This window comes from Aspergillus puulaauensis, chromosome 2, assembly GCF_016861865.1.
Source record: "Aspergillus puulaauensis MK2 DNA, chromosome 2, nearly complete sequence".
NCBI classification, from domain to species: domain Eukaryota; kingdom Fungi; phylum Ascomycota; class Eurotiomycetes; order Eurotiales; family Aspergillaceae; genus Aspergillus; species Aspergillus puulaauensis.
In genome coordinates, this window is record NC_054858.1 from 823,056 (window position 1) to 836,266 (window position 13,211).

Below are 13,211 nucleotides of genomic sequence, written 5' to 3' on the forward strand. Positions count from 1 at the left end.
CTAGTGGCTATTAAGTGTCTTTCTATTTTGCATTATATGCCAACAGCAAGGAGCTGCTGTTAACCTTGACCTGCGTACCTTGGCAGTCAATATAAATATGTTATTTCGTTCTCAGGTAGGATCGCTCCATAGTAACCGACCACCGAGACTTGGTGTGACTATCACATTCTTGCAAAGTCATTTTCATAGCCCAATAAGGCCAACATGATACTGAGAGGGGCATTCCTTAAGCACGTAAGTCGGGGAATATCAAAGAGGAACGGCAACCCCGTAAGGCATAGGGCTTGCGCGTTTGTCTCTGATCTGACAATAATCTAACCTAATCTTATCCCTGTGCTAGCCCAGCTGAAGCTTTGGTCGGTTAAACTCTACTTTCTTCGCCATTCTACAAGTAGAGGTGGCTATCCACTAACCTCCAGGCAACTTGGCTATGAGCTGTTATTTCATGGATGACACCATAATACAGATACCTGCAAGAACCAAAAGAAAATATCCTAAGCTGCATGTTTGGTTCCGGAATCACAGACAAGGCACAACTGGACGGTTGCTGTTCTAATTCGGTAACAAGGCCAGGAGAACCCACATACACGTCACACGCCAAAGTCCAGAACACATGTTGCCGAATTTATGCGAATTTCGGGACGTCGGGGCTGCGTAATCGGCCCGCGTTCTCTATTCTTTAAGAGTTCAGGGGCGTTGATCTTGACGTGGGATCGTCGTCGCCAGACGATCATCCGTTGCTTCAACTTCCCCTTCCGGTAATCCGCTGACAGATATTGGATCGTTCTTTGGGAAAGAGTTGGCGTAGAGAGTATATCCAGGGCAGGATATTTCCTTTCAGTCCTCAGTAGCTATCATGGATTTTCTTTTAGGACGCAGCGTGATTATTCCCTGCAGTAGTGGTCATTATGGCCCGGCCCATGAGCCTGTCGTGACGGACCCACAGACACGCTCACCTGTGATCAAGGCAGAACGCTGCGTGCGTGATCAACGTTCATAACGTTCGGATCAGGCTTGGAGTGGATTGAGCCATTGCTGTCTCCCAAGGTAGTTAACTCGTAAGGAGCCTTTGGTTGTACTCGTACCCCTGTCCCTCTCTCGTGCTACTTTCTCTACTTCTTTTCAACCTTCCATCCTCCCATTCCTTCTGGACTCTTGAATACATCTTTCTCAAGCATACTATAATCTTTTTTCCGCCATCCATTCATAGAGCTTACTGCTCGCCATGTATATCCCCTCTACCACGCTAGTAATAGCCCTCGCAGCAGCAGCGCACGCCAAAGTCGCCCCCGAATGGCTGCAGGAGAACCACTCGAACGGCGATAACCCACCAACAGGAAAGGTCGACGACGTCCAGAAGGTAGTCCTAACGGGCGGCCGAGATGCCCTGAATCAGACTCAGGATGCGAGCTGTCCAACCATCATGATTGGGACGGCCAAGCCGAGCGGTGATAAGGATACCGGGTGGAAGGAATTGTATGTGATCATATCTCGGTAAAGAAGAGATAGAAGCTAATCTAATGCTTCTCCCAGGCCTACTGTTGCTGGATTCGATGTCAAGCGCCTTGTTGTGGACGACGATACCAACGCTACTCTGGTAGGTTATACTTACAGTTGCGGACATGCAGGTGATTTAGGGCTGACCTTCCCATGTTAGCCTTACTTTATCGAGAACACAAAAGACTTCAGCCAGATTAAGCGTGCGATCGTGACAATTGCCGGTGCCCGGAGAAAGTACGTCCCTCCCTGTGATCTTGATCTTAATTTCCACGTATCTAACAGCGTTCGAACGCAGTGGGTGGCAATATGCCAACGGTAGGACCTCGTTTCACGCAATCCGAAGGAGTAAAATTTTCTAATCAACGGTGATTTAGATATGCGCAATGCGCTAGTATGCGCGGCCGGCAAAGACAGCGTCAACGCAAACATGGACCGCGTGCTTGTTACAACTCCACAATGGCTCAACGAGGACGATGTAGACGCGGGCGCTGCCACGCCCGATGATATCTACTTTGAAAGTAGCGATTACCAAAAGGGCAGTGCTGCAGTCGGTCCAGGGGATGTGAATCTGTCTTCTTTTGAAGCGTAAGTTGAGTCCATCAGCTACTAGGGTAGACGGGGAGACTGACATACTGCAGGATGGATAAACTTGTCGACACTTTCTGGAACAAGGATATTTATCCTGAACTCGAGACCGTCGTTATTGCTAGTCATTGTACGTCCCCTACCGCGATAATCAGACTCCAGCTAATATCAACACCTCTAGCACTCGGCGCCCAGATGATCCAACGTTGTATGTTTGAATACTGTCCCCATTCATGAATACCTTCACTGACAATCAAGACGCCATGCTCCGCCCAACCCAACCCAAAGACTCCAACGTCCACTTCGGCGTCATGAACCCAGGCTCCTACGTGTGGCCCGTCACAGACCGACCTGACGACGACAACACCTGCAACGCCACCTACAACGACTGGCCGTACGGGATTAGCGACAACGAGCCAGACGCCTTCCCCAAGTACGTCCGCAGCGATGCGGTCGCCGGCCGATCCGACATTCGGGAACGGTATTTCTCAAGAAACATCTTCTATGGGCTAGGTCTGAAGGATCACGGCAAGGGAGACTCGAATTGCCAGGCGCAGTGGCAGGGGAGCACACATTTGGGCCGCGGGAGGAACTTTGATAGTATGTTGAAGGGACTCTCTGCCGGGTTTCCGAAGAGCCAGTCTGTGCATTATATTGAGGGGGTTGCGCATCAGGATTATGATATGGTATGCTTAGCTTTCTGTTTTGTCTAACTGATGTGTCTGAAGCTAACCTGCATAGTTTATTTCGGACGCCATGCAGCGGAAGATGTTTTTGTTTGAGGAACAGTGAATGGAATGTTCCTGCTAGGGCTTTCCTAGGATTGCGATTGAATTAGCTTTGTTTATAGATTAATTATACATAGAGCCACTGCGTTACTGATAAACTGAAGCTGATTACTTCTGCTCCTCCCATACCTGGAACTGCGTCTTGACCTGGATACCCTCAACCCCCAAACCCCCTCCACTCACTCTATCCCCATCTCTATCACTCATATCTACATTTCTATACATCCCATCATCCCCGTCCCCAAACTCATCCATCTCAACGTTCCCCGTCGCTGTCGTCGTCAACAACGTCTGGTCCCCCTCGGGCCTCAACCGCATCCCCAGGCCTCTCCGAAAATGCATCCCAACTCCTTTCCCAGTACTATACTTACTCAATTGATTCTTACCAACACCAGAACCGGCACCAAGCCCTTCAAGCATCGTCCCCCTCTTCAGAACACTCGACCGCGTTCCAGGCGGTGTACTGCTCCCACCCAATCTATTCCTTGCGACAGAGGAACCCAGGATCCGGGACAGCGCGCGGCGGAATAAAGGTTGTGTCGTTGGAAGACAAGCACACAGGATCCCCATGCAGGGCTCGACGGAGGACCAAACATACACGTCAGCCATGATCCAGGTTACGTCGAGGTTGCTTTTCAGGGGCACCATGTAGTAGATTCGGACTAGGGAGGCGATGCAGACGCTATCTGAAGTTAGTACTTAACCGCTACTGGAGAGGGTGGGAAAGCTAGGGAGAGCATACAAAGAACCTAGTAAAAAGATACCCGTAACAAGCACCTTCTGCACAGTCCGCATCTGCAGTTTCCAGACCAGCGGGATGGGCACAACCAGGATCAGCACGTCCGTCAAGACATTCGCCGCCGCGTTGCCGATGTAGAACGGGTACAGGTCGAAGGCGCAATGGCCGCCTGATGGGTCTGCGTACTGGGTCCAATAGTACGACGGCGGGCGACAGCAGGCGCAGAAGGCGATGGGGCAAGCGATGAAGTAGCCCAGGGTTAGGAAGACGCAGAGCCACATCATACGGGTCATGCCGAAGATGCGGCGGTAAAAGGAGATGACCGAGAGCTTGATGAGGGGGATGGCGAGGACGTAGATGAGCACGTAGGCGAAATGAGTCTGGTTGAGTTAGCGATATTGTGGTTGAATTAGGGTTAGACTGGGGGGGATAACTTGGTTGACCCGGACAATCTCGTCTATGGGGATAGTCCAGACGTGCTTTCCAAGGCCGTGCGTCCCGCCTTCACTTTATTAGCTGTTTTAGTAGAGTATAGGTGAAGGAGACAAACCGACAATGGTACAAGCGAGAATTGCATACGTCGGTACCAGCGCCGCGACAATAAACCAGTCGTCGGCCTCAAGACGAATCTTCTGCACCTTGACTCTCGCAAACAAGCGTAGCACCACGGCAACAGTTGCGAGGACGGTCAGGGAAATTGTAACGGCATTGTTCCGCGCAGTGTGGCTATCGTAGAGATCGATGCCCGGAGGCGGGTCGCCAAAGGGACTTGCCATGTCAACTCAATAGTAAAGTTCGAGCGCGCATAGAAATAAAGCGCCAGAAAAGCCGCATGAGAGGAACCGGTGTTTATGAGCACTCCAAGCCCCTCAGCATACTTTACCTTGCAGCCGGAAAAATCTGCCAGGGCCCAAGAGACATTCCATGCTGCAGCGCCAACTCCGAAACACCACCTGCATACGGGCGGCCCGGCTAAACTGGCTTACGTTGGGGGCCAAATAAAGGTGCATTAGTACTGGCACTTGCAGCAATTGTCATCGCACTCTGGTCCTGGAGGCTGAAGCTTGATGCGTCGGCAGAGACAGAACTCGATCCGGGCAGTAGGTACTGGGAGGTGGGAATAACAGAGCACGAATACTGGTACTCAATTGACTTCTCCGAGACTGCTATGGTTCTCGCTATGTCGCAACGACAAATGACAGCAGAAAAACATACGATTAAGCACTGACAGCGGGCGATAACCGCCGGGCCGTGTGTCATGGAGCCGAACACCCACTAGCAACGATCTAGCAAGTTAGTAACGCTCTAACGCAGCCGATTCGCGATCTGGGCGGGTGAGAGCCCCAGACTCTAGCCTGGAGCAGTTAATGACAGTGCCCGAAATCATCCCATCGTGAGGGGTTGTTTCTCGGTGGTTCTCCTGTCTCGGGAGGTGATGGGGGGTCGTGTCACTGCGACCCTCCAAGTTATATGAACCTCGTCCCCTTGAATATTGCAATTGCCTCCTTCACGCCCTCAAAATAGCAAAAGATCATGGTCTCAAGCGACAGCATGCCAGCAGCGAACGGCACCACCCACGATGATTGGGCAATCGACACGTCGGCGTTTGCCTTTACCCCCCGCAAGCTGCGCGTGGTCTGTATCGGTGCAGGCTTCTCTGGGCTGACAATGGCGTACAAGCTTAAACATGAGCGTCCGCTCGACTATATAGATTTTACCATCTACGAGAAGAATCCAGAAGTTGGCGGGACGTGGTATGAGAATGTGTACCCGGGTGTCGGATGGTGCGTCTCCCTACTGTTGAAAATAACAGCATGACCGTGCTAATAGATTCATATCATAGTGATATCCCGATTCGTTAGTCAATTCCTTCCTCTTCGTTATTACACCAACTCTAATTCTGGCAGATAGTTATATTTTCTACTTCAATCCCAACCCCGACTGGTCGCAGTGCTACGCTAAGGGACCGGAGATCCAGCAGTATATCATTGATACAACCAAGAAGTTTGGACTGGATGAGAAAGTGCAACTTAATACAAAAATTATCAGTTCAATCTGGAATGAAGAGCAAGGCAAATGGCACTTGAAGGTTCAGCGGGGAGATGAGGTATTCGAGGATAAGGCGGACGTCCTTCTTGATGGAAGTGGTATTCTCAAGTACGCCCCTGTCCCTCCCCTCTGGCTTTACTGATATAAGATTAATGTGCGCAGTAACTGGAGCTTCCCTGATATCAAAGGCCTCAACACCTTCCAAGGAAAGGTACTGCACACAGCGAAATGGTGCATTGCTCTCTACCTCTATCAATCCCCCTATCTACCATGCTAATTGACCTAACCAGGGACCCCGACTATGACTGGACTGACAAGAGAATTGCTGTGATCGGAAACGGTTCCTCAGGTCTCCAGGTTATCCCAGCTCTGCAACCAAAAGCCAGCAAGCTTGTTAATTATGTCCGGCATCCAACATGGGTGTCCACGAACCTGGCTGGCAATATCACAAAAGACCACATGGGAACGAATTTCCAGTATACCAAAGAGGAGAAGAAGCTATACCGCGAGAATCCCGCAGAATTCCTAGAGTACAGGAAATATATCGAGCGCTCGTGGGTCTACCTACACATTTAACTTGACCTCCTGCTAAGTACTCTTCATCAGTGTCAACACCGTCTACCAGCTCATGCTCTCCGGCTCCCCCGAGAATAAATTCCTGTTTGACATTGTTAACGGCGTCATGCGCACCCGCCTCGCCGCAAACCCGCATCTCATCGACAAACTCATCCCCGGCTACGAGATTGGCTGTCGCCGCCTCAGCCCTGGAGACGGATACCTGGAAGCCATGCAAGAGCCCAACGCGAGTTTCTGCTTTGATCCGATTACACGAGTTACATCGCGGGGGATTATCACCAAATCCAACTCTAAATCTGAAGCCGAACCTGGAGCAGATGCAAAAGAGGAGGAAGAGGAATTCGACCTGATCGTCTGCGCAACAGGATTCAACACCTCGTTCATCCCGCCCTGGGAGCTGATCGGACGGGACGGGCGAAGACTCGACGAGGAGTGGAAGGATATCCCCCAGGCTTATTTCTCGATGTGTGCGGCCGGGATCCCAAATTATTTTATATTTACGGGCCCGAATTGTCCGATTGGGCATGGGTCTGTGCCTGGCATGATAGGCTGGTCGGGGGATTATATGTTGGATTGGGTCGAAAAGATTGCGGTGGATGATATCAAGTATGTCCACCTTCCCCGTCTTATTTATATGTGATGCTGATGATGGTTCTAGGACCATTGTGGTGAAAGACGATATTGTCCGCGATTTTAATCGGTACGCCGTTGAGAATCTGAAGCGCTGCGTGTGGTCCAAGGGCTGCACGGCGTGGTATAACAAGAGCAATGGGGACAGCAAGACCGTGACGGCAATGTATCCAGGGAGTGCGCTTCATTATAAAGGTGGGATCCTCTATAAACAGTGTAGATATATGCTAACAAGACAGAATACATCAAAACCATCCGCCCTGAACACTTCGACATCCGGTACAACACGTCCAATCCGTTCAGGTATCTGGGTAATGGGGAGCTAGAGTTTGAGAGAGCAGAGGGTGGTGATCTTGCTTATTACTTGACTTGATCTCGTGGAGTGGTGGAAGATAGCACGGTATATGTAAAGTAATCCTGTTAGCGAAGCTAGCCGGTGTCTCAAAGTCAACCGTGATAGCAGTAGGCTATGTACATATCTATACAAATGTTGAAAGTCAAGTCGCTTTTTATTATTCTATCAACCCTACATTGCATCTGTACCGCTGTAATGAGATAGGAGACATTGCCATTACTCTATAGGATCCGTAACCAGGACTGGGTCTGCCCATCCGATGGTCCAATCGTTCATCTGAAAGTCCAGTTCGTGGCACCGGTCAGGATATTAAATCGCCAGTGTGGTTTTGAGGGAGGGGCTTTAAATGAGGGGTCAGCTGAAAAGCTTCAGCTTTCGCCCGTTTAGGAAATCCATTCGTGCACTAAGCGGACAATGAAGTGGGGCTGAATCCAATGGATGTTAAAGTCTAAATACAAGGAAAGCAATATAATCCCCAACATCCACCATGGTCTATCTTATTTCCCTCCGGCCATATCATCGCAATTACACAATGTCGCCTTTGCCAGTCATAGCGTGCGGCAGCACGAACCCGCAAGTCTTCGACGCTGTCAAACCTCTCTACCTACCCGAGTACGAAAGTACGTCAAGAATATCCAGATACCCTCTCCCAAAGCTAACAGCACCACAGTTATCCATAATGTCACCAGCACCTCCTCCGGCATCGTTGAGCTCCCACACGTGCTACAAGGACGCAGTCCTCCTATCCTGGACGAGGAAGAGCCCAACCGCGGGACCGGGGATTATTCAAAGCCACCTGTAGCTGTGTTTGCAGGTGCTCTGTACAGCGACTGGGATGTGAACAAGATGCGTGAGGCATGCCAGGGGATCAGCTCTATTCCTTGGTTGAAGATGGATATGGATGTGCCTAAACCCCCGCTGGGACCGGGGTATGCGGAACATGTCGTGCAGAGGGTCAAGGCGTGCATGAAAAGGATTGAAGCAGAGGGGATGCTGGGAAAAGATGGCTTGTGGCTTTATTGACAAGGGGGGTCATCTAGTGCTGTTATTGTCTGCAATTAACATATTGTATCATCTTATTCCATTGTCAGGAGATCGGTTTGTGACAAGGAACTATTTGAATTGCAAGTCTTCTAGCTGAGCCCTGGTTCTCCGACTATTGGTCTCGCAAAGGAACAGCCGGATTTCTAGGATACACCAATGTGGCCTAATATTCTATTTCATTCTCCTGCAACTGACACCTTTGGCCGACGTGATCAGGCTCTGAACACCTGTTTGAACACCAAATGTTTCAACTTTGGTGGCTCTGACTTGAGGCGACATCAACTACCAGCTTTCCAGTCATCTAAGCGCATTGTGAGATCAGGTTGCAATAATGAGAGGTGACGGGATAACTCGCCTTACTTGAGGCACGAAGCTCTCCTATATTTTCCATGTTATCAAGAGGTATCATTTGGGCCTCAGGGACCACCTCTCCCCTTCTCACGAATTCCACGGCCTCGACTATATCCAGCCTCGTGCCAGTCATCGACCCAAGCACTCTGACACCATTATCGATCAGAGTCAGCGGATGGACCTGGATCGGCTCCGACGGAGGTGTGATTCCAACACAGACCAGCGTCCCAAACGGGGCTACAAGGTCGAATGCATCCTGGTACGCACTAGCAGACCCTGCAATGACAATGCCAGCACTTGCACCGTGGCCATCAGTTAGTCGTTTCACTGTACCAGAAAGATCCAGCCCTTTCTGCTCTATATCCAGGTACGCACTCGCTCCGAGCTCCAAGCAAACCTCTTCTTTCAGATTGCCCGCGTCAACAGCAATAACCCTATACCCCATTGCCCGAGCATACTGGACACCCAAGGACCCAACACCACCCCCAGCCCCCAGCAGCACAACCCAGCTTCCAGGCGCCGCACCAGAAAGCTTCAAAGCTTTATACGCCGTCACTCCCCCACACATAACTGGCGCCAGAACCCTATCTTCGGGCCCCTCAGGAAGCCTAACGATATAACCATACGGCACGACCGTAAACCCAGCAAGGGTCCCATCAACCTTCCTCCCAGAATGGATCTGGGCGGCGCAATGTGCCTCGCCGTCCCCGCCCTCGTGTAGACAAAAGGCGCAATGCCGACACACGTCGCGGACCCAGGAGACACCAACTCGTTGCCCGATGCGGACTTGGGATTCATCCACTGCGGAGCCGAGTTTCGCTACGCGGCCGATTCCCTCGTGCCCTAGTATGGGCTGGGTCTGGCCGAGTGCGCCCGAGGAGAGCGCGAAGTCGGTGCCGCATAGCCCTGTTACGGAGAGTTTTACTAGGACGTCAGTTGGGCCGGGCTGTGGGACTGGGAGGTCGACGACGTCAAAATGGGGGTTGGGGCCTGGCGACTACACCGTACTGTTAGCTGGTTATGTCGATATAGGGTTTGTGAGCAGACCTTGAGCACAGCAGCTCGATGGAAGGATGGTAGGTCCATTATGCTGTATCCTTGGAGCATCTGAGAAGTTAGATTCAAGCCTTGCAGAAGTGCAAAGTATCTATACATGAACGCCATTCCGGTTCGGCATTCGCATGTCGAAATCTGCCGGTCTGATATGGGTGGGGGATACTCCGCTGCGGTGGGAGCTCTCCGACACTGCCACAGCTAGACTACTGAGCACGGGCTTATAAAGTTCAGAAATCTGCTAAACGATAGAACACACTTTCTAACGTCTATAATGGATATCCAAGCCCCCCAAATCCAGTTTTGGAACAACATCAATGGCGAGCTGCGAGCAAGCCAACAGACCCATCGCGGAACAGACCCCAGAAACAACCAACTGCTCTGGCTTTGTCCAATTGCTTCCCCAAAGGACTTGAATGATGCTGTTAATTTTGCGCGGTCTGCGTTTCGGACTTGGGGCAAGACCGATATTGAATAGCGGCAGCGCGCATTACTTGCTCTTGCGGACAGACTGTCCGGCCAGAAGGAATCGATATCCGGTATCGTTTGCAGGGAGACAGGGAAGTCTGTAAGACAGCCACCTGAGACTGGTGCATCCTCCTAATCGAATGCTAAATCACGCAGAAATTCATGGCAGAATTAGAAGTTGAGCACTCTATCGACTTCTTGAGGTACAACGGTAAGTCAACGAGCGCCGCCACACTGTATAAACTGACAAATGGCTTCTCTTTTGGACACCAGCTGCCCAGTCTCTTGACGATGAATTGCTCCATGAAACCGACGAGATGAGGATTATAAGCACACACTCCCCCATCGGAGTCGTCGGCGCCAATCAATATGGGGATTGCGCCACGTCTAAATATGTCCCAAGCTTTTGATCCAGGGCTGTAAGCTCATTGGAAAATATTGGTAAAAATCCCATTAACTAAAGTGATCTATGAACCTCTGGCTAGATAAGCAAACGAACCAACAGTACAGTCATAACTCCTGACACCCATCCTATACATCATGAAGCTCAGAGCGGCAAAATCGCAGCAGCAATCGCCGCCATCAAAGCAATCCCAGCACCAGGCTTCAACATACCAGCAGCATCCTCATCATCGTCCCAGATATCATCCCATGTATCCTTAATATTGTCCCCAACATCATTAACGCCATCCTTGACACGGTCCACAAAGCTATCATCGTCATCATCATCATCATCATCCCAGCTGCAGTCGTCACCATCAGGGCAGCATCCCCATTTTCCACTGTCCCTTTGACACTCTTCATTGCTGGGGCATCCGCCGGAGACATTGTCAGGGCAGCAGGTATAGTCCTTGTTCACGCAGGCGTCGCCGCAGCGCTTCTGGTCGCTGCTGCAGACTTCGTTGTTGTCTTGGGGGGAGCGAGCGAGGACATGTGCCGATGAGCTCAGGGGCTTCATTGGCATTGGACTGCGCTTGACTATCGCATCGTTGCTTTCTGCTGCGAGGTTGGGGGTTGCGATGGCGAGGGGAGCGATGATCACGGCGAGGGATATTGAGGAGAGACGCATTTTGTTTGTGGTTGGTTGTTTAGACTTGGAGAGTATAAAGTAAATAAATTGAGGAGATTGTTTGAGTATTCAACTTGTAATACAGAAGTAAGATGAATGAATATTGTTTTGCTGATGAAAAACCCCAGATGAAGCGGCATCAACCTCCCTTATATACATCCACCCTCTCACCAAAATGACGCTGCCAACGCTCAATCTCACCAGCTGCCCCAGACCCAATCCTTTAGCTGAACCCCATCGGTACATGAGTATAGAAATAGGCAAACCCAGCGCCGCCCAGCCCAGAGCAGTAATTTTGAGGGATTACGCACAGCCACCGCCCTCAGCCCTGCTGCCAGCAGACGACGCCAAGCTGCTGATCTTGCTCTCACCCAATAGCATCAGCTGCAATCTCGTCTATGGGGTCTTGGAAACCCTGCTAAGGAACCCTTTCTGATTGATCGGGTCGTCAGCCTAACTGTTCTGGGTGGTTTGGAGCGCGCTGTGTCGGGCTGCGATTCAGGGTCTGGGCTGACCTCATTCTTGAAGAAATGTTCTTGACCGCTGAGGCTGATTGCGGATCAAAATATACGTAGAATGTTAGAGCTTTAATTAATTTGGCTATGGTCGCAAGTTGTGAATTGTGATGTTGCGCTGCAGACCACGAGCCCTAATCCTAGCGGAGTCCCAGATTGCTGCCTAGCTATACATAGAACAAGGTTCAAATAAGTTAACGTCTTACTCTCATTACTGCGCCATCATGGACCCTGATGTCTATCCGAGCTATGCGAATACGAGATGGATCTTCAGGAAATAAATATGCAGGTGCCTATGCCAGAGTTTGTGCAACCGAGATGCGAAACCAATGACCTTGCTTGCCAACTGACTGTCCACTGTTTCTTGACCAAACTTTGTTTTTACTTTTATAGTGTCGGATGTAGAGGAATATCTCTGCCTGCTTTCTTTGGTGGTGGTGTCTATAGGGGCGGAAAGAGTGGCATGGTGATACAAATTGCTTCTGGGGGTTCAAGTACTTGCCCAACTGACCGGTAACTGAGGAAGGACCTGTGATTGGGGATTACCAGGGTATAATAGAATTGAAAAACTCTGACTGAAGCCCACGCTGACTCGGGTCTATCACTTTGCCTTTTTCTTATTCTCATTGCCTGAGCACGTATTGTACACCCGATTTCAACCACAATCTTGCGTACAGCTCGTGCAGCCACATGGGCAGCTCAGAGGGAGACCAAAGCTGGGCTTTGATAGAGGGAAACGTTAGTATCAGGGAGCAAGGCTACCTAATATTATCGTAGTAGCTTATAATCGATCTTGAGCCTTCTCGGAACCGAATTACCCAATTGGACCGGACTTCCGGGTGCCCCGCGGAACCCCGACAATAAATATCCAAAACATGTGCAGCAGCTCGTCTTCATCATACGCTCTTTCAGTTCTCTCCAAGTAAGTTGGCACACACCCAGCCTCTATAAACACGCAGCCCGGACTAACCACAAAGCGTAAACCAGGCCCTCTACCCCAAGACAATGCACTCCCAGGAGGATGCCGGCCACACCGTCCACGTCGCGGACCTGAAATGGCTCCCCCTCGTCCCCAGCATCTGGATTAAAGTCATAAAGCTAGTCCCCGAGACAGGCGAGTACACGATCATGGTCCGCGCCGAACCGGGGGGTATGCTCCCGCGCCACCGCCACGTTGAGAGCGCCGAGATCTACGTCCTGAAGGGCAGCGGCGCGCATCCGCAGGCGGGAGCGTTTGTGGCCGGCGACTATGTGTCCGAGAGCAAAGGTGCTGTCCATGACCCGCTGCCGTTTCACTGTGAGACTGAGCTGCTGATGGTCAGCCGAGGGCCGTCGGCGTTTTTGGCGGATGATGGGGAGGATATGTATATGATGGATGTGGATATGCTGCAGGCATTGGCGAAGGCTGCGGAGACTGCGGTTTAATGCCTTGAAGTTATTATAATATATTCTAGTGTTCATCTAGCCTTATGTATAGCTGTAAGCGAGT

At 50.8% G+C, this 13,211-nt stretch overlaps 7 protein-coding genes across 7 annotated transcripts; 4 read left to right on the forward strand and 3 right to left on the reverse strand.

Annotated features, from left to right (window-relative positions):
• Positions 1–1,225: 1,225 nt before the first annotated feature.
• APUU_20349S (uncharacterized protein) lies at positions 1,226–2,877 on the forward strand (the record flags this gene model as incomplete). Its single annotated transcript, XM_041698980.1, has 9 exons — positions 1,226–1,476; positions 1,534–1,597; positions 1,658–1,734; positions 1,796–1,815; positions 1,875–2,085; positions 2,139–2,215; positions 2,267–2,293; positions 2,344–2,771; positions 2,827–2,877. 9 exons carry the CDS (start codon positions 1,226–1,228, stop codon positions 2,875–2,877), a joined length of 1,206 nt encoding a protein of 401 aa, XP_041552111.1.
• Positions 2,878–2,981: 104 nt separating this feature from the next.
• On the reverse strand, positions 2,982–4,388 carry APUU_20350A (putative integral membrane protein Pth11-like; the record flags this gene model as incomplete). Its single annotated transcript, XM_041698981.1, has 4 exons — positions 2,982–3,555; positions 3,616–3,992; positions 4,047–4,114; positions 4,163–4,388. 4 exons carry the CDS (start codon positions 4,386–4,388, stop codon positions 2,982–2,984), a joined length of 1,245 nt encoding a protein of 414 aa, XP_041552112.1.
• A 757-nt stretch (positions 4,389–5,145) lies between these two features.
• Positions 5,146–7,240, forward strand: APUU_20351S (flavin-containing monooxygenase; the record flags this gene model as incomplete). The annotated part of the gene is made up of 8 exons (XM_041698982.1): positions 5,146–5,396; positions 5,456–5,469; positions 5,520–5,769; positions 5,824–5,892; positions 5,952–6,215; positions 6,268–6,843; positions 6,896–7,062; positions 7,107–7,240. 8 exons carry the CDS (start codon positions 5,146–5,148, stop codon positions 7,238–7,240), a joined length of 1,725 nt encoding a protein of 574 aa, XP_041552113.1.
• A 514-nt stretch (positions 7,241–7,754) lies between these two features.
• On the forward strand, positions 7,755–8,245 carry APUU_20352S (uncharacterized protein; the record flags this gene model as incomplete). The annotated part of the gene is made up of 2 exons (XM_041698983.1): positions 7,755–7,842; positions 7,893–8,245. The coding sequence occupies 2 exons, from the start codon at positions 7,755–7,757 to the stop codon at positions 8,243–8,245; spliced, it is 441 nt and encodes a 146-aa protein (XP_041552114.1).
• Positions 8,246–8,567: 322 nt separating this feature from the next.
• Positions 8,568–9,703, reverse strand: APUU_20353A (uncharacterized protein; the record flags this gene model as incomplete). The annotated part of the gene is made up of 2 exons (XM_041698984.1): positions 8,568–9,614; positions 9,665–9,703. The coding sequence occupies 2 exons, from the start codon at positions 9,701–9,703 to the stop codon at positions 8,568–8,570; spliced, it is 1,086 nt and encodes a 361-aa protein (XP_041552115.1).
• Positions 9,704–10,685: 982 nt separating this feature from the next.
• On the reverse strand, positions 10,686–11,207 carry APUU_20354A (uncharacterized protein; the record flags this gene model as incomplete). The annotated part of the gene is made up of 1 exon (XM_041698986.1): positions 10,686–11,207. One exon carries the CDS (start codon positions 11,205–11,207, stop codon positions 10,686–10,688), a length of 522 nt encoding a protein of 173 aa, XP_041552116.1.
• A 1,390-nt stretch (positions 11,208–12,597) lies between these two features.
• APUU_20355S (uncharacterized protein) lies at positions 12,598–13,147 on the forward strand (the record flags this gene model as incomplete). The annotated part of the gene is made up of 2 exons (XM_041698987.1): positions 12,598–12,644; positions 12,700–13,147. The coding sequence occupies 2 exons, from the start codon at positions 12,598–12,600 to the stop codon at positions 13,145–13,147; spliced, it is 495 nt and encodes a 164-aa protein (XP_041552117.1).
• Between the last annotated feature and the right edge of the window lie 64 nt (positions 13,148–13,211).